The following is a 16,843-nucleotide window of genomic DNA, read 5'->3' on the forward strand; positions in this document are numbered from 1 at the left end:
GTCGGTTGATGGTGGCCACAGGGTGAATCAGCTGTGCTCAAGCTGGTTCCGTTTTTTGAGAAGCTTTCGGGGCCTTGTGGTGGGGAGTCCTCGCCTGCTCTCTCCACTTCCTGCCCACCCTTGTCTCCATTCCCCACCTGCCTTGGTGGACCAGGCCAGCCACGTTCCTGCAGGGGCATCTGCCTGGACAGCACCGCCCCTCTTTTTGTACACCCTCCCTCCAGAGTAGCAAGTAGCCAGCGGCCAAGTGGGGAATTTGAGGACTAGCTGGGCAGTGGATAGTTGGGGGCTTTCTGGAAATGCCCATGTCAGTTCTGGCAGCAGCTGCAGACTGGACCACACTTGGAGCCCTCCTCATTACCCCCACTGGCCATTCAGTCTCCAGTCCTGGCAGAGGGCCACCGCTCCCAGGCCTTGGCCCTACCCAGGCCTTGCAGGGCTGAGCTGGACGGGCTGTTGGGGGCCTCAAGGGCTTCGTGTAGGGTGTGTGTGTGTGTGTGGGGGGGGGGCGGGTTGTTGGGTGGCTCACAGAGCTCCAAAGGGTGGGAGCCATAGTGCATCCGGTGGGGAGGGGGTGGGAGAGAACAGATGGTGCTAAGGTGAGGCGGGGTTCCTCAGCACAGTGGAAGGGTGGGGGCTGGGGCTGAATCTGAGATTCAGCAGTGTCTTGTGCCACAGTGAGGAGTGGGGGTACCCCGGAAAATCTGGGCCAAGTGCTGGGGGGGGGGGCAGCGCTGCCCCCGTGTAGCCCACAGCCAGGTGGGACAGTTGAAGGGATGAGGCCTGCCGCCAGAGGGGGCCTGACCAGGCCAGGACGCAGGAGAGCACTTCAGGTGGCACACTCAGAGAGAAGACCCGCTGGGCTGGGCGGGTGGCTCAGGGGTGTGGTCTTCATTTTGATGGCCGCAGGGCGCTACGCCTGGCTCAGCAGAGTGGCCTGCCTGCGGGACCCGGCACGGCGAAGCTGGGGGACCGGCAGTAGTGTCCCCTCCCGCGGGGCAGGTGACCGGCTCCGCGACGGTGTGTGGGGTGGGGATGGAACACAGGCCTAGGAGCGGGCCGCGCGGGAGAGAGGGAGGAGGGCAAAGGTGGGGACCTGGGGCGCCGGACCCGCCGCCGAGGCACTTCCTGAGGGCGTGGCCCCCGCCGGGGGGTGGGGGGCGGTGGAGGAAGCGTAGGAGGGTGGCGTGGGCAGGGCGAGGATCGGAGGGCTGGTGGCTCTGTCCTCCCGACCTCTTCGCTGAGGTGTAATTCACGTGCCACACGTACAAAATTCGCCCGTGCCGTCCGTCAGCTCTAACCGATGTGCAGGGTTCTACAGCCGCCCCGCGTGCCCGCGCGCGCCACCTGCTGTGTGGGGCGTTTCCGACGCGCACCGTGGACACGCGACAGCGCTGCGCGCCCGGCGCCTTTCACGAGCCGGGGCGTCCGTGTGCACTGCCGGGCTCTGGGACCGCGGGCGAGCGCTTCGCTGCCCTCCCTGGCACCGCGTCCTCGGCCGCTCCTATGCGGCGGCGGAAGGAGACTGCCTGGGTGCAGAACAGCGAGGCCGGGAGGACCGGGCCGGGGTCCGGGTGTAGGTTTGGGGTGGGAAGGGGGCCGCCCGCATCCCGCGGGAACCCCTGGTGAGCGGGCCGGCCGGGCTCGCGGAGGCACAGGGACGCCCGCGAGGGTCGGCGGCGCCTGGCTGCGTTGCGCTCCCGGCCGCAGGGGGCGGCCGGAGCGCGGCCCAAAGCCCTCCGCGGGTTGCTAGGCTGCCATTTGGCGCTAAGATGGGTGAGGCGCTGATTGGTGGGGTCCGGACGAGGCGGGTGTCGGGTGTCGCAGCGACTGGGCCACAAAAAGCGTACCCCGGAACTGCCGTCGCCAATTGGCCCCGAGAGCACCGGAAATGCCTGCGCACTGGACAGAAGAGACTGCACTCAAAGGCCGGGGGCACCGCTCATTGGGCCGACGCTGGAGGCGTGTCTCGACCCGTTGGGTGATTGGGCGTGGGCCTAGCAGAGACGGCACCGGCGCGGTGATTGGACGCTGGGACCCCGCGGCCGCGGCGCGCAATCCGAGGAAAGTCAGTGCAAGCTGCATGGGACGGCGGCGGCGCAGGGTGGACCGGGGAGCCGCGGTCGGGGCCTTGCCCGAGGCCATCGCCGCGCTGAGTCGGACGCTGCCCGCTGGGCCCAGCCCCGAGATCTTCCGCCGCGCCAAGTTCGACCGTCCGGAGGCGGTGAGGCCCGCGGGGCAGGGGGCCGGGTCGGCAGGAGCCGGGGAGGACGCGGGGTGGCGGCCGGCCCAGCTGACTGTCGCTCTTCGATCCCCGCAGGCCCCGGCGCTCTGGCAGCTGCTCTTTCGCGTACTCTCGCCGCTGTCAGCCAACGGCGCCTCGGCGTCCCCAGCCCAGGGTAAGCCCCGCTCCGGCGAGGCCCTGGCTCCGCCCACTCACGCAAGTCCCGCCCCGTTAATCACTCCCCAGAGTGAGGCTTGCCCGGTGGGCCCTGGCTCCTCCCACTCGCCTCGCTGGGTCCCTCTCCTGTAAGGCCCCCTAAACGGCTAGCCCCGCCCCCTACAAGCCCCGCCCAGGTGGGCCATTGCCCCGCCCACCCACCAGGGGCCGTCCAACTCACGCAAGCCCCTCCCCGGTCAAGCACGTCCCAACAGTAAGCCCCAACCTGTTGGCCTTCGCTCCTCCCACTCACATCACGAGGTCCGCCTCCTGTAAAGTCCCAAACTGGTTAGCCCCGCCCCCCTGGCAAGCCCCGCCTCAGGCGGGTCCTGGCTTCACCCAGTCCACCACGCTCCCAGCTCTGGCAAAGCCCCGCCCACCTCCTAAGCCGTGTCCCCATTAGCCTTGGCTCTCTCATCCTGTAAGTCCCCCGATTGTCCCCTCCTAAACCTGGCCTCTGCTTGGGGGTCATGCGGGGGCCCCTAGAAGGTCTGGTGGCGCACTCCTAATGGGTGGCCTCCCTGAGCAGGCGAACCCCCATCTACAGAGGCCCAAGTCCGAGTGGTGAAGTCGGAGCTGCACTCCCAGGGCTACCCCAGGCGGGCGCTGGCACAGCTCCCTGAGGACGGCTCCCAGGGCAGTCGCGAGCTTCTGCTGGCCTTGGCCTGGCTTCTGGCCCGCGGGCCCCTGCTCGAGCGGCTGCTGGCCCAGACCCGCGTGCGGCTGGGCGACGAGATACCCCTGTGCGAGGTGGGTGTGGGGTGAGAGGGAATGGGGCCGGATCCTGGCTGGGACCCTGGATGCGGCCTGGGACAGCCCTGTGGGGGGCGGTGTCCCCCTCTCCACTGCTCTCTCCTCCTCCCCTGCCCTTCCCTTGGGGGCAGTATTGGGTGTGTGCTCAATGGACGTGGGTGTGTGGCACCCCCCGAGGACCATGGCACTCATTCCAGGGGCCTCTTTTCCTGGGGTCTCCGCTGGGGGCGTGGGAGCAGGGCGTGACCCTTGTCCCTCTCTAGTGTGAAGCCCTGGCCAGGCCTGGCCCCCCTGTACCCCGTGTGGAAGCTGATGGCCCTGTGGACATACGCCACTTGCAGTGGCTGATGGGAAAGCTGCGGTTCCGGTGGCGGAAGCTGATCACCAGTCAACAGGAGCAGTGTGCCCTCCTGGGCAAGGTACTGTCACTGGGGACTGTCGCCCGGGGACACTTACTGTCCATACTACAGGCTGGAGCCTGGCCTTTGACTGGATGTGGCCCTTCCCAAGCCTGGCTGGGAGCTGACTGGTTGGCCACTGCCCTGTGTGGCCCAGAGCCTGAGCCCAGGGCTCCAGGTGGTCCAGGAGGGGTCACAGGGGCAGGTGGAGCTAGGCATCGCTGGGGCCAGGAGCCTGTGGGGTTGACTTTCCTGTTCCCGGAAGTCATCAGAGGCCTCAGACTCTGTCTCTGAGCCACGAAGTAGGCTCTGGGTGCTGTGGGAGCCGCTGCTGCCTGGGCATGTTTTGGGAAGGGAGGTACCCCCTCCTTCTGCCACATCCTGGGTGGAGGCTGATGGGCAGCGGGCGGCTTCTGTAGAGTTCCTGAAGGCCACTGAGGCTCAGCTGTGGGGCACAGGCCACCCTTACAGGTCCAGTAAAACCTGGGCTGAGAGGGGGTTGGGCGGGGGGCCTCGGACTCCCACCGATGTAGGGCTCCTTGATGCTGGGACCCCCCGACCCTGCACGTCTGCCCCTGCAGGGGACCTGTTCATCCCTCAGCTCTTCTCGGGAGCCGTGTCGCTCTGGCTCGGACTGGGCTCCTGTCACTCCTCCTGCTTGGGACATGGCCACGAGTGACTTCCGTGATGCCTTGAGGCCGGACCTTGCTGGGAAGCCTTCCCTGTCCCCCAGGTCCAGACGGTCACTCTGTGTCCTTGCCATTGTCTTCGCTGGATCTCCTAGCCTGTCCAGAGGCTGTTCCCCCCACCACACGGACCTGGCAGTCAGTGAGCTTAGAAGCAGGGATGCCCGATTCCAGCCCCTGGGAACTGGGCAGGATGGGGAACCTGTAGGCGGCACTGCCCATGCCCCACTCTCTGCAGGAGGCTCCGGCAGGGCCCGGGGCCAGCTCCCCAGCGGTGCCGACTACTGTCCTGAGCCTGACCCTGGCCTGCCCTGACCACCTTGGCCAGGCATGGCCCATTGCCTTGTCTGCAAGGCAGGCCCCCAAAGCCTCCCCTGGAGCTGGGAGAGGCGCCCCTTCCTCCTCAGCCTGGGGTTCACGCTGCCTGTTTCAGATCCACTCATATACCCGCGGCTGCCACAGTGACCGCAGCCTTGGCCACCTGTCTGTTGCTGAGACCGAGCTGCTCAGGGACGCGGAGGGCGGCCAGCAGGTGAGGGCCGGTGCGTGTCGGTGCCGTAGGACTGCAGACGGCGTGAGGTGGTGGGGGTCGAGGTGGGGAGGGTCCTGGGAGGGAGGACCCAGGCGACCGGCTTTGAGCTGTGGGTGACTGCCCCACTCCCCATCTTGCTGGTGGCGGGTCCCAGACATGTCCTCAGGGCCTCCCCCAGCTCCCAGACCATCCGGTGTTGCAGAAATCCAGGCCACGTGGCCGTGTGTGTGCGTGTGGCTGGGCACGGTTAGCGAGAGAGGGGGGCTGGTCTAGCATGCCCCATCCTTTGCTGACTTTCTTTTCAGGAGGCCCCCGTCTGTCATTATTGTTTCCTTCCCTCAGGCTGGCCTGGCCAGGACGTCCTGGGACAGGCCCAGGGCTGGCTGTCACTTGACGGTTGGGCTCTGGCTGGTCCAGAGTGTGAGGCTGGCTCTGTCCAGCCTGGGGGGCACTTGGCCAGGCAGGTGGGCTGAGGCTCAGGGCTGGCGTGGCCCCTCTTTCCAGGCCCAGCGGACCCCAGGTCGGGAGTTGTGTGCTTTCAGAGAGTTGTGCCTCCCTTTGTGGGGTTGGGGCAGCCACCGGCGGTGGGGGGGGGGGGGGGGGGGGGCGCTTGCCAGGCCTGCAGTCCTGGCCAGCACCTGGCCAGCCCTCCCAGGCAGGGCTGCGCTCGTTCTCTGGAAGTGCTGAGGCGGTTATCTTGGCGACCTGAGGTGCCCTCGGCAAGGTCCCCTTTTACGGGTGACTCAGCGAGGCCCAGGCTTCCTGCCCTTGGTCCCTCTGGGTTGGAGCAGGGCTGAGGCTGCGCCGGCTTCAGCCAGATGTGGCCTGGGGCCCCGGTCTCTGTGGTGGCGGTGGGTGGGAGCCCGTGGCGCCCCCCCCCCCACCCCCTTGAAGCTGGGGCGTGCGGGCGCCTCTGGACTGCAGACGGCGTGAGGTCGTTGGGGGTCACGGTTGGCTTCCTCCCAAGGTTTCCGGAGGGGTTGCTGGCAGAAGCCCGGATCGGTGTACCCAAAGAGCCCGCACTCTTGGGATGGGTCCCAGAAGCTTCTGGAGTGATCTATGGTTGCTGTGTGAGTGGCCAGGCGTGCTGCGGAGTAGCTGGACAGTGAGCGTGCTTGGTTACTGGCCGGGCCTGCAGCCCTTCTCATGTCCCTGTGCCTCCCCGCCTGCCCTGGCCACAGCGCAGTGGGGTGCGGCGGGGAGGTGGCTGCCTCAGGAGACTCCAGCACGGGGCCTGCACGTGGGGGGACAGTGGGGGCGTGTTGCCTCTTCCTGCTGTGCCTGCCCCTCTTCCCATAGCCTGGGAGGTGGGGAGCACCTGGGGACCGTTCCACATTCACTGTGCGTATGCGTCCAGGGACGTGGGTGCACCTGGCACCCTCTGGGCTCCAGGCCGTGCTCCCCTGGGCCCACAGAGTGGTTCTCTCTGTGCCTGGCTTTACAGCGATGGGCTGGGTCCTTGGCTTGGCATTCAAGGGCGCTCCCCACCTGACCTCCGGACCCCTGGAGCCCCAGGTTCCTGCTGCAGCAGCAAGCAGTCCCCTGGTGGCCCGGCTGGCAGCCTGTTTGCTGTTTGCAGGGGCAGAGCAGGGGTCCCTTCCCGGCCAGGGGAGACCCTGGGTCACGGGTGCCTGTCGTACAGGGCCTGTGCACTGGCCCTCCGTGAGCGGTGGCTTGTCAGAGCTCTTGTGTGGCCACCGTGCTCTGGCCCTTTGTCCTGGCCTCAGAGCATGCTGCTGCGTTCCCAGGAAGCCCGGTGCACCTGTCTTCCGGAAGGAGCAGTGCCCGTGGCCTGGATGGTAGGCTGGTGGCTGCCTTCAGAGACGGGCCACAGCAGGTGCAGGCCTGTGGCTTCCTGAGGGGACAGCGGGGGCGGGATGAAGCGGGTTGGTGGGGAGGAGGCCTCAACAGCACCTCCCCGGTCGGTGGGCCCCCTGGTGGTGGAGGCCGAGACTGGGGCAGGTGCTGCTGCGCTCCAGCGTGCGACCACATGTTCCTGCGGGGTCTGCAGGTTTGGGGCTGCCTGAGGCGGGCAGGGGGCCGTGCGGGGTGCAGCTGGGCCCTGCATGCCGGTGCCCAGGCCCAGCCTCCGCCCTGCCTTCCTGAGGTTATAAGAGGGTTTCCCGCCCCGAGAGCCTGGCAGGCTGCCCCTTCTGGGACCTCCTCATCTGCCTACAGTCTCCCGGGTGCAGCCCCCCAGTCAGTGAGGGATGTGGGGCAGAGGTCCCGAGTCGATGCTTGGGCTCAGCCCCTGACCCTGTGGGGACGGTGGGTGTCTCTGAGGCCCCAGCCTGGAGGTGGGGCTGCCGCAGGGGGGTGGCTCTGCCATTGCGGGGCCAGGGGGACTGGTGAGCACGGTGGTCGGGTGCTCGGGGCTGGGGGTCCCAGGTGGGGTTCTGACCCGGCCACGGTTTATGGTCTGCTTTGCAGCTGCTTCGGAGGCTGGAGAGCGAGAATGTGCGCCTGGAGGCAGCCCTGCGTTGGAGGCGCCAGGAGCTGGTCTTCTGGCGGTGGATGGTGTGACTGGCTCCCCTCCCTGTCCCGGCCTTGACCACGGCAGCCCCGGGGTGGGGGCGCCTTCCTAGTTCTCGGACAGGAAGAGGAGGTTGGGGGAGGCCACAGACACACGCAGCCACCAAGCTGGCTTTGCAGGCCGGCTGGCTCTGAGTCTCTGCCTCTTTGCGGATGTCTGTCTGTCCGTCACCTACCCTGCCCAGCTGCTGGGGAGCCCAGACTCCTCAGGGGTCCACAAGTCTGGGTGCCTCCCTGGCTTCCAGCTCACTGTGCCACCGGGGGGCGGGGGGGTGGTCGCTGCCCCCGGGCCTCTATGCCCTCTGTCCCCGTTGGCTGAGGGGCTGGACCTGTGGTCGAGGCCCGGACAAGCTGCCTGCCACTCACTTGGTCTCTCTCCGCAGGACACAGTCCTGGGCACCTGCCCTCCAGAGGCCTCGCAGCCCACGTTTGTGCCGTGGATCCCCGAGCGGGGGGCTGGCGAGTGGGAGCTGGTGGCCCGCGAGCTGCAGGCCCTACGGGAGGAGTTGCGTGGAGCCGCGGAGCCCCGGCGGGCAGCCTGGGAGGCCAGGGTGAGGGCTGGGGGCTGGTGTTGGGGCCGAGGGGGCCCGAAGGCCGTGTCCTGGGCAGGATGTGGCCGCCCCTGGTTCACGAGCTGCCGTCTGCCCCATGCAGGTTGGAGGCTGGGGGCCCGAGTGGAGTGCGGTGCAGCGGGCCTCACGGGAGGCCGTGGGACTCGAGCTGGCAGCTCTTCAGCGGGCCTGGGAGCAAGGTGGGGCCGCAGCCCAGCCCCACGGGCCCTGCCGGCTGGTGAAGAGTGACGCCGGAGCCTCGGAGGGCCCAGGCCTGCGGGCGGCCCAGGTGATTGAGGTGCTGAGGAGCCGGGAGGCCTGCCTGGAGGCAGTGCTGTGCCAGCTGCAGAGACAGTGTCGGCAGGAACTGGCCAGGCTGGCGGGAGCCCTGCCCGGCCTCATCTGGATCTTGCCACCCGGTCGTTGAGGCCCTGTGCCCGCCTAGAGGGGGACCTGCCCTGACCTGCCCTGGTTGGGCCTCGGAGGGGCAGATTTCAGGGTGGTGGCGGGGACGACACAGACACAGGGCCCCAGGCATGGTCTCCCTGAGCCCTGGGGCTGTCCCCACCTGGGGCAGAGCCCAGCCCCTTGGCTAGTAATACTGGGGGCAGGCATGACAGGCCCAGTGTGGAGTCCATGGGCCTTCAGGACCAAGAGAGGACCCAGAAATAAGTCGTAGAGACCTCTCTGCAGGGGTGAGGCTCCGTTCTGGCCCTCCCTCTGCCACCCTTCCAGGTTCCTATCTGGGGCAGGTTGGGGAGGGTCCGGTCTGTGCTCGGGCCCAGGGGAAGGGGACCCTGGGGGGTGGTTGCCGAAGCTGGGCTGGTCCAGTGCTGCCCAGGTGCTGGCGGGTCAGGCATGGCCTGCAACACGGCGTGGGCATCGGGGTCCTTCGGGGGATTGCCTCGCATGCCCCCTACACGCTGTGCCCGGGGCCCCTACTGCACACCCCGCCCTGTGGGTTCCTGGTGTGTGCGTGGGGGGCAGGGACGCCGGCTGGGAGCCTGGGGGTAGGGGGCTCTGCTCCTCTCCTGGGAGCGGTGCTGGGGGTGAGGGGGAGGCCACTGTGGACAGAGGGGGCTTTGTTCCCAAGACCGGTGGGGGAGCTGGGCTCGGCCCTGACAAAGAGCCATCTGTGTCTGGGGGATGCGCCCCCAGCTTGCCGGAACAGGCCCCCTCCATCCTGGGGGCTCAGCCTCTCGGCACCCCTCACCCAGCAGGCGCAGACAGCCGCGTCCCTGCCTCCCTCGCCAGGCTCCCCTGTCCTAGGGCGGTTGAACCCCAGGCTGCTGCTGGGCGGGCCTAGGGGCCTGTCCGCGGCCTCCTGCTGCCAGCCAGTTCAGGCCCGAGGACACTTCCACGCCTGGGCCCCGCAAGAACATTCTCTCACTGGCTCTTCCTGCCTGGCTGGCATGTTGCTGGTGTTGCCTGGTCTCGGCCAGCCTGGCCCCACCCCGACCCCCGTCCCTTGGGGGCGTTGGGTTCTCCCCTCCCCACACGGCCCCCTCCCAGCTCCTCACGTGCTCTAGCTGTGGCCCAGGGCCCGCGGGGCCCCGGCCCTCCACCTGCCGCCTCAGTGTGTGAAGTCACTTCTAGAACCCCTGCCTGCTGGGCCCTCCGCCATCCTCCTAGCCGCTGGACAGGACCCTTCCTGGAAACAAGTCACTCAAAGCTCCCTGTCCTCTGTGAGTGCCGTTGAGTCAGGACACCCATTGGCCCCCGAGAACGAATTTTATTTTTTTTTATTTTTTTTTATTTATTTATTTTTTTTTTTAAATTTTTTTTTTTCAACGTTTTTTATTTATTTTTGGGACAGAGAGAGACAGAGCATGAATGGGGGAGGGGCAGAGAGAGAGGGAGACACAGAATCGGAAACAGGCTCCAGGCTCCGAGCCATCAGCCCAGAGCCTGACGCGGGGCTCGAACTCACGGACCGCGAGATCGTGACCTGGCTGAAGTCGGACGCTTAACCGACTGCGCCACCCAGGCGCCCCGAGAACGAATTTTAGAAGCCGAATGCAAACTCGGCGTTCTGGAGCTGTCCCTTCTCAAACTGTTCTGTGGACCCAGTACAGCCCACTCGAGACCCCATGTGTGTCTGTGTGTCTGTGGGAGTTTGGCGCGGATTCTGAGAGACACGAGGTGCCACAGGCCAAGTCGGGGGGAAGCGAGGCACACTCGGTGGTCCAGGGAGCAGGCTGGGCTCTGAAATTGGCTCCTACTGTTGCTGCCACGTTAGCATGCGCTTAGTGGCTCAGAAGCACAGAAGCGTGGCCGCCTTCCTGTAGGCGGGGGCGCAGCCATCACGGTCCCCGGCCCCCAGCCCCCAGCCCCGGTCAGGGACCTTAGTCCTCTTCTGCACGTGACGTGGCAGGTCCGCAGGCCTGCGGCAGGGCCTGGGCGCCACCCAGCCCCCTGTGGCCCCACGGAACAGATGCAGGCCTGGCCCAGCTAGCTCGAGTACGCGGGTTCTGCCTGGGACAGGCCCGTGCTGCGGGGGCCCAGGGTTCCCCATGGAGATGTGAAGGCAGAGCAGCCTGTGGGGGCCCAGGACCCCATATTCCACTGGCCCCCATGGACGCCAGAAACTTCTGCTTATCGGAGACCCCGTAAAGACCAGGAAAGACAGGCCACGGGAGAATCTGTTGGCGACCCTTGTAACCTGTGAAGAGAGGGTAGAGGAAACGGTTTTGAGGAAGACAGAGCGGGCCTGGGGCAGGCAACGCGGGGAGGAGGAGACGGGGTGGTGATGTGCCCGCAAGCCGCTGGGTGGGCGCAGGGCCTGCGCAGGGGAGGGGCTGGCGGGCCTGGGCCAACGCTGGGGACGGCCACCCGGCAGCCGAGCCAGGGACAGCAGACTGTGGGTGATGCCGTGGCCAGGACTGGGAAGGTGAGGGGAAGTACAGACCGGCCGCAGAAGGTGACGCACGGGGAGGCCGTGGGGAAGAGCCCAGCGACCATCACAGCAGGGCAGGGCTGCGTTCTGTGTCCCCTGCTCCGTGGGCCTGTGTTCACAGGGATCCACAGCACCTGTGCCGGCCTCCTCCCGTGTTTTATCCACTGCGGCACCGACAGGACCTCCGGCGAAGCCCTGCCCGTGACGCGTCCGCACTTGGCCTCTCGCGATCACGGCATCCTGTCCCTGCTCCAGCGCCTGGGTCCTTCTGGCCCTGACCTCACCGCCCAGGGCTGGCTTTCTCTCCCTTCAGGGCACGGCCTCCTCACCCTCATTGGTCGACCTTGGCCGGGCCTGGGCTTGGGGCGCGGCGACTGGACCAGGCCCTCCAGGACCCTTTGCGGCTCGTGTCTCCAGGGGGACACTTGCGGGGTGTTCCTGGGATGGGGTACTTCTCAGCGGCACTTATGGGGGAAGTTGGGTCCGAGGGGCGCAGCTGGTGACCTGGTCTGCACCCCCCGCCCCCCGGTCGTCGCCTGCGGTCGTGGCCTCCAGCCCTGCACCTGTCCCACGCTCCTGTGTCCCCCCAGGGTCTTGGGTACTGAGTGTGGCCAGCTGCCCTCCTCCCCTCTCTGTCCCTTCTTGGCTGAGCTCACCGTTGGTGAGCAAGGAGTCATTTGGTGCCTGAAGTGTGCCTGCCCTGGGGTGGGGGCCAGAGACCTGGACGAGGGGCACCTAGTGTCCCAGGAGGGTGGTGAGACAGAGAAAACGGGGTGCATTGGGGGCAGCACAGGCACTCGGAGTGGGTGGGGAGGGGTGGGGGCTGTAGACTCCTGTGGCCCAGTCAGGCTGTCCTGGGACGCGGGGCTCAGGGCTTCGTTCCCACAGGCCCCCTCTGCCGCTGGGGCTCAGCAATGAGGCGGACGGGGAGTGGGGGTGCCAGGCTGGGGCCAGGCCGATGGCAGTTTTGGGGTCTGGGTCTGTGGCTGTCTTGGTTGTGGGGCCTGTGAGCTGATGGCTGATGTTTCGCCTTCTGGTTTGTTTGGATTCTTTATTTATAATACCCAAGATTCTTCCCCCTCCTTTTTTGGGGACAATTTTTATTTTTCTTTCTTTTTTTTTCTTTCTTGGTGGCGAAAAGCTAATGTTAAATGTATGATCTTAACCATTTTTAAGTGTATGGGTCAGCAGTGTTATGTGCATTCACACTGCTGTGCAACAGATCCCCAGAACCTTCTCCCCTCCCCTCTGTGCAACTCTGTCTCCATTAAACACTCACCCCACCCCTCCCCAGCCCCGGGCACCCCCATCTACTTTCTGTCTGTATGGATTTGACTCCTCTACGGACCTCTGCTATGTAGATTACACGGTGTTTGTGTCGCTCAGGAAAATGTGCTCATGGTTCATCCACGTGGTAGCAGGTGTCAGAATTTCCTTCCTTAGAATAACGCGCGGTAAGATTCCATTTATCGAGACACCATGTTTTCTTTGTCCATTTTCTGCCTGCTGTTGGCCGCAGTGAACAGGGGTGTGCAAATATCCCTCCTTCTGGTGATGGAGGCGCCCGCGCAGCCCCAGAGACACTGGCACGTGAGCCGGGTGCAGGGACCAGATGGGCATGGGGCTCGTTTCCCTGGGGGGACTCGACTCGGCAGCGGCGGGCGGTTGTCCCCTGAAGTCAACGTCCCGGAGTTCCAGACCTCACACTGGACACTGCCGTCCGAACTGGCTGAGCCACTCGGATTTCGGCCTGGCATTTGCTCTCTTTTCATCACAGCAGCTGCTGTAAAACCAGCTTTGCAGAGACACCGCAGAAAGGAAAGCAGGGCGGTCCGGTCCGCGATCCACGAGGGGGTGTCCGGCTTGTGGCGCTCACCTGTTTCCCTCAAAATTCACGACACCTTGTGCTGCCCCTGAGGATTCGCCGTGGCACCTGGGGGTGCCTAGACCCACGGTTCGGGAACTGCGGCCCCAACCAACGCCGGTGTTTGTGGCCTGCATTCCGTTTCTCTCCACGTGGTGCGGGTTTAAAGCCGTGTGTGCAACTCACCACGGCTTCTGGCTCTTGTTTCCACTTGATGGCTCAGCCAGAGGAGCAGAGCCGGGAGGAGATTCGACGGAAGCATTCCGAGATGGCTGCAGTGTCATCGTGGCCCCTGCGTTAATGCCTCACCCCTCGGCAGCGGGGAGGGGCAGGTGTCCTTATTCTCCCGCCGCAAGGGTGCAAACCCAAGGCTTCCATCAACCGCTGCTTTCCGTGCATGAATGACATTTAATTAATTGTTAACTAATTTAGAGCAAGTGCATTAGTGGGGGAGGGGCAGAGAGGGAGGGAGAGAATCCCAAGCAGGCTCGGCGCTGTCTGCTCAGAGCCCAACGCGGGGCTCGATCCCACAACAGCGAGATCGTGACCTGAGCCGAGATCAAGAGTCTGACGCTCAACCAACAGCCACCCAGGCGCCCCTGGTTTTCTAACGTTTAGAAAGTTTTCTTCCACTCTTAATTTCCTAAGAGCTTTTTCAGAATCATGAACTTCACTCATCAAGACAATCTTATGATTTTCTCCTTCACCCGTTTGTAATGAAATACATTAACTACACCACACGCTTTCCCAAGTGGAGCCATCCTTGTATTCCTGTAAGTAGCCCTGTTTGATCACGATGTTTACCTTTTTTTTTTTTTTAATGTTTATTTATTTATTTTTTGAGAGAGAGGGAGAGAGAGAGAGCGAACTCAAGCAGGGGAGGGACAGAGAGAGAGGGGGAAAGAGGACCCAAAGCGGGCTCTGCACTGACAGCATGAGCCTGACGCGGGGCTCGAATTCACAGACGGGGAGATCGTGACCTGAGCTGAAGTCTGACGCTCAACCGACTGAGCCACCCAGGCGCCTGTGATCGTGTAACTTTTTAATATCCAGCTGGTTTCGCTTCGCTAAAATCTTAGGGAGTTCGTTGTCTATGTTCAAAATGAAACCGGCTGCATTTTCCCCTTTTTCTCATTGCACTTGCCTTACTGTGCTTTGGAATCCAGATCACGTTGGCCTCGTCACAGCCTTTGCGATCTGTTTTCTGGAATAGCCTGTGAAGGTAGCAACCACTGTTCCTTGAAAATTTAGGAGAACCATCTGGAACTTGGGGTTGCCAGAAGGGAAGATTTTGGTTATTATTTCAATTTCTTCAATATTTACCTGCTCAGGAATAAACTGCCCACATTTAAATACAATCTTGTTACTTTATATGAAAAACCTAATTAATGGTTTATCTACTTTCCCTGGTAATTCTGTTAATTATTGCTTGGCATACTTTGAGGCTACATTGTTAGGTATTTATATATTTATAAGAGATAAATCTCGTTTTATTGTTCCTTTTTACCAGCACATAATTTCATTCTGCGTGCTTTACGCTATTTTTCTGCTCTAAAGTATATTTGGTTGTATACTGAGATGATGTTGGAGCCCTCTATTGGTTCATATTTGCATGGTATAGGCTGGTCTGTCCTTTATTTTCTAACTTTACTGTGTCTTAAAACAAACCATGTTTTTTTTTTTTTAATACAGCACATTGTTGACTTATTTTATTCCAACATTAAGAGTCACTGTTTTTTTTTTTTAAGTTTTTAAAGTCATCTCTACACCCAATGTGGGGCTTGAACCCACAACCCCAAGGTGAAGACTCACACACCCTTCCAACTGGGTAGCCGCACCCCACAGTCTCTGTGTTTTCTCTGATTAATTGTACACTGATTACAGGACTTTGCATTTTAGTTTTATCTGGAATTTACTTTTGTTCCTTCTTCTCCTTTTTTTTTTTTTCAAGTTTATTTATTTATTTTGAGGGAGAGAGAGAGAGCATGAGTAGGGGAGGGGCAGGGAGAGACAGAGCCAGAGAGAATCCCAAGCAGGTTCTGAGCTGTCAGCACAGAGCCTGACATGGGGCTCGAACCAATGAACCATGAGATCATGACCTGAACTGAAGTCAGATGCTCAACCAACTGAGCCACCCAGGTGCTGCCTTCTTCTTCTCCTTCTTCTTTCTTCTTTCTTCTTCTTCTCCTTCTCCTTCTCTTTCTTTCTTTCTTTCTTTCTTTCTTTCTTTCTTTCTCTTTCTTTCTTCTTCTTCTTCTTCTTCTTCTTCTTCTTCTTCTTCTTCTTCTTCTCCTTCTTCCTCTTCTTCTTCAATTTTATTTATTTTTGAGGGGGAGAGAGAGAGAGAGAGACAGAGAGACAGAGAGACAGAGAGAATGAGCGGGGGAGGGGCAGACAGAGAGGGAGACACAGAATCCGAAGCAGGCTCCAGGCTCTGAGCTGTCAGCACAGAGCCTGATGTGGGGCTTGAACTCACCAACCGGACAGGACAGTGAGATCATGACCTGATCTGAAGTTGGACCCTTAGCAGACTGAGCCACCCAGGTGCCCCCCACCCCCTTCTTTTTCCTTATTTTCTGCTTTCCACTGGGTGGATCCAGTTTTCTTCTGTTGGCTTAAACATCATGTATTTTTTTTTTTTCTTATGGCAGTTGCTCTTAATTCTGTTTATCTACCAGATGACTTTAAAAAAAAGATTTTATTTATTAAAAAAAAATGTTATTAGGGGCGCCTGGGTGGCGCAGTCGGTTAAGCGTCCGACTTCAGCCAGGTCACGATCTCGCGGTCGTGAGTTCGAGCCCCGCGTCGGGCTCTGGGCTGATGGCTCGGAGCCTGGAGCCTGTTTCCGATTCTGTGTCTCCCTCTCTCTCTGCCCCTCCCCCGTTCATGCTCTGTCTCTCTCTGTCCCAAAAATAAAAATAAAAAATGTTGGAAAAAAAAAATGTTATTTTGACAGAGAAAAAGTGTGAAGTGTGGGGGGGGGGCGGGCAGAGAGAGAGAAAATCCCAAGCAGGCTCCATGCTCAGTGTGGAGCCCAACTTGGGGCTCCATCCCATGACCGTGAGATCATGACCGTGAGATCACCACCAGAGCCAAAACCAAGAGTCCGCCTTTCCACTGACCGAGCCCCGGCGCATTCTCATTGTGAGCCACAGCACATGTGCAGAAAAGCGCAAATACTTGGTGTCGAGCTCCGTGAACTACCCCAGCGTGAGCTCCCACACGGCCACCTCTCCGGACGGGAAGGAGACCACGGAGCCACCTCGCGGGACCGGAAGGAGACCGCGGCCGCGTAGCTCCTGGGCCCTTGGCCCTGGGCTTCTCCGCACGCTCACGCGAATCCCGCGGCTCTAAACGCTGCGACCCGCTTCCGTCTGGTGCTGGAGCTTCGGGAAGCCCCGCGGTGTCCCGCCGCACCTCTCGGGGCTGTGTTCGCGAACTTCGCACTGGCCGCTGCGCGTAGCTGTTTGACTCACTCGCTTTATCGCTGCACGTTACGATGTACCGTACGGACAGCCTCGGCTCTTCCGACTGTCGGGCTCTCGCCGTGTCTCTTTCCTGGTGGCGAGATACGCTGGCCGTCCCTCCCTGACCCTTTGGGAAGTGCCTGTTTGCGTTTGCCCGCATTTCCCCCCCCCCCCCCTTTGGTTGTCCTCCTTCCTACTAACATGCAGAGGTTCTTGGTATGTCCCCGATGGGCGTCCCCTGTCGCTCATTAGCGCTGCACAAAGCGTCTCCCTGTCACTTGCCTTCTCGCCTCCTCAGTGGTGTCTTTTGATGAGCAGAAGCTCCTGAATTTCGTGCGATCCAGTTTAGCACTCTTTTCTTTTTATCACTACTGCTTTTTGTGTCCCCTTTAAAATCTTTTCCAACTCCGGGTCGCCTGGGTGGCTCAGTCGGTTAAGCGTCCGACTTCGGCTCGGGTCATGATCTCCATGGCTTTTTCGTTTGAGCCCCAGGCTGGGCTCTGTGCTGACAGCTCAGAGCCCGGAGCTGCTTCACATTCTGTGTCTCCTCTCTCTGCCCCTCCCCCGCTTGCGCTCTGTCTCTCTCTCAAAAATAAAAAATATTAAAAAAAAACCAATTGTTTTTTTTCCAACTCCAGAGTCAGAAAGTAATTCTCTTGCATCTTGCCCTCTACTAGGGCTTTCTTCCTGACTTTGCCCCTGGAATGACAAGTCACGTGGGACT

The 16,843-nt window shown here is 62.0% G+C and overlaps 1 protein-coding gene across 4 annotated transcripts; it reads left to right on the forward strand.

Moving 5' to 3' along the window:
* Positions 1-1,193: 1,193 nt before the first annotated feature.
* On the forward strand, positions 1,194-9,621 carry TEDC1 (tubulin epsilon and delta complex 1). 4 transcript variants are annotated; one of them, XM_058740519.1, is made up of 8 exons: positions 1,194-2,224; positions 2,321-2,399; positions 2,970-3,190; positions 3,457-3,612; positions 4,711-4,819; positions 7,240-7,326; positions 7,725-7,892; positions 7,996-8,276. In XM_058740519.1, exons 1-8 carry the CDS (start codon positions 1,892-1,894, stop codon positions 8,139-8,141), a joined length of 1,299 nt encoding a protein of 432 aa, XP_058596502.1. In that variant the 5' UTR covers positions 1,194-1,891; the 3' UTR covers positions 8,142-8,276. The 4 variants fall into 4 exon arrangements, with proteins under 4 accessions (XP_058596502.1, XP_058596501.1, XP_058596499.1 ...); XM_058740516.1 differs by having other exon boundaries at positions 1,199-2,224; positions 4,711-4,809; positions 7,996-9,621; XM_058740517.1 differs by having other exon boundaries at positions 1,199-2,224; positions 2,988-3,190; positions 4,711-4,809; positions 7,996-9,621.
* Positions 9,622-16,843: the final 7,222 nt, after the last annotated feature.

The sequence above is a fragment of the Neofelis nebulosa genome, chromosome 7 (assembly GCF_028018385.1).
Source record: "Neofelis nebulosa isolate mNeoNeb1 chromosome 7, mNeoNeb1.pri, whole genome shotgun sequence".
Lineage (NCBI taxonomy): Eukaryota > Metazoa > Chordata > Mammalia > Carnivora > Felidae > Neofelis > Neofelis nebulosa.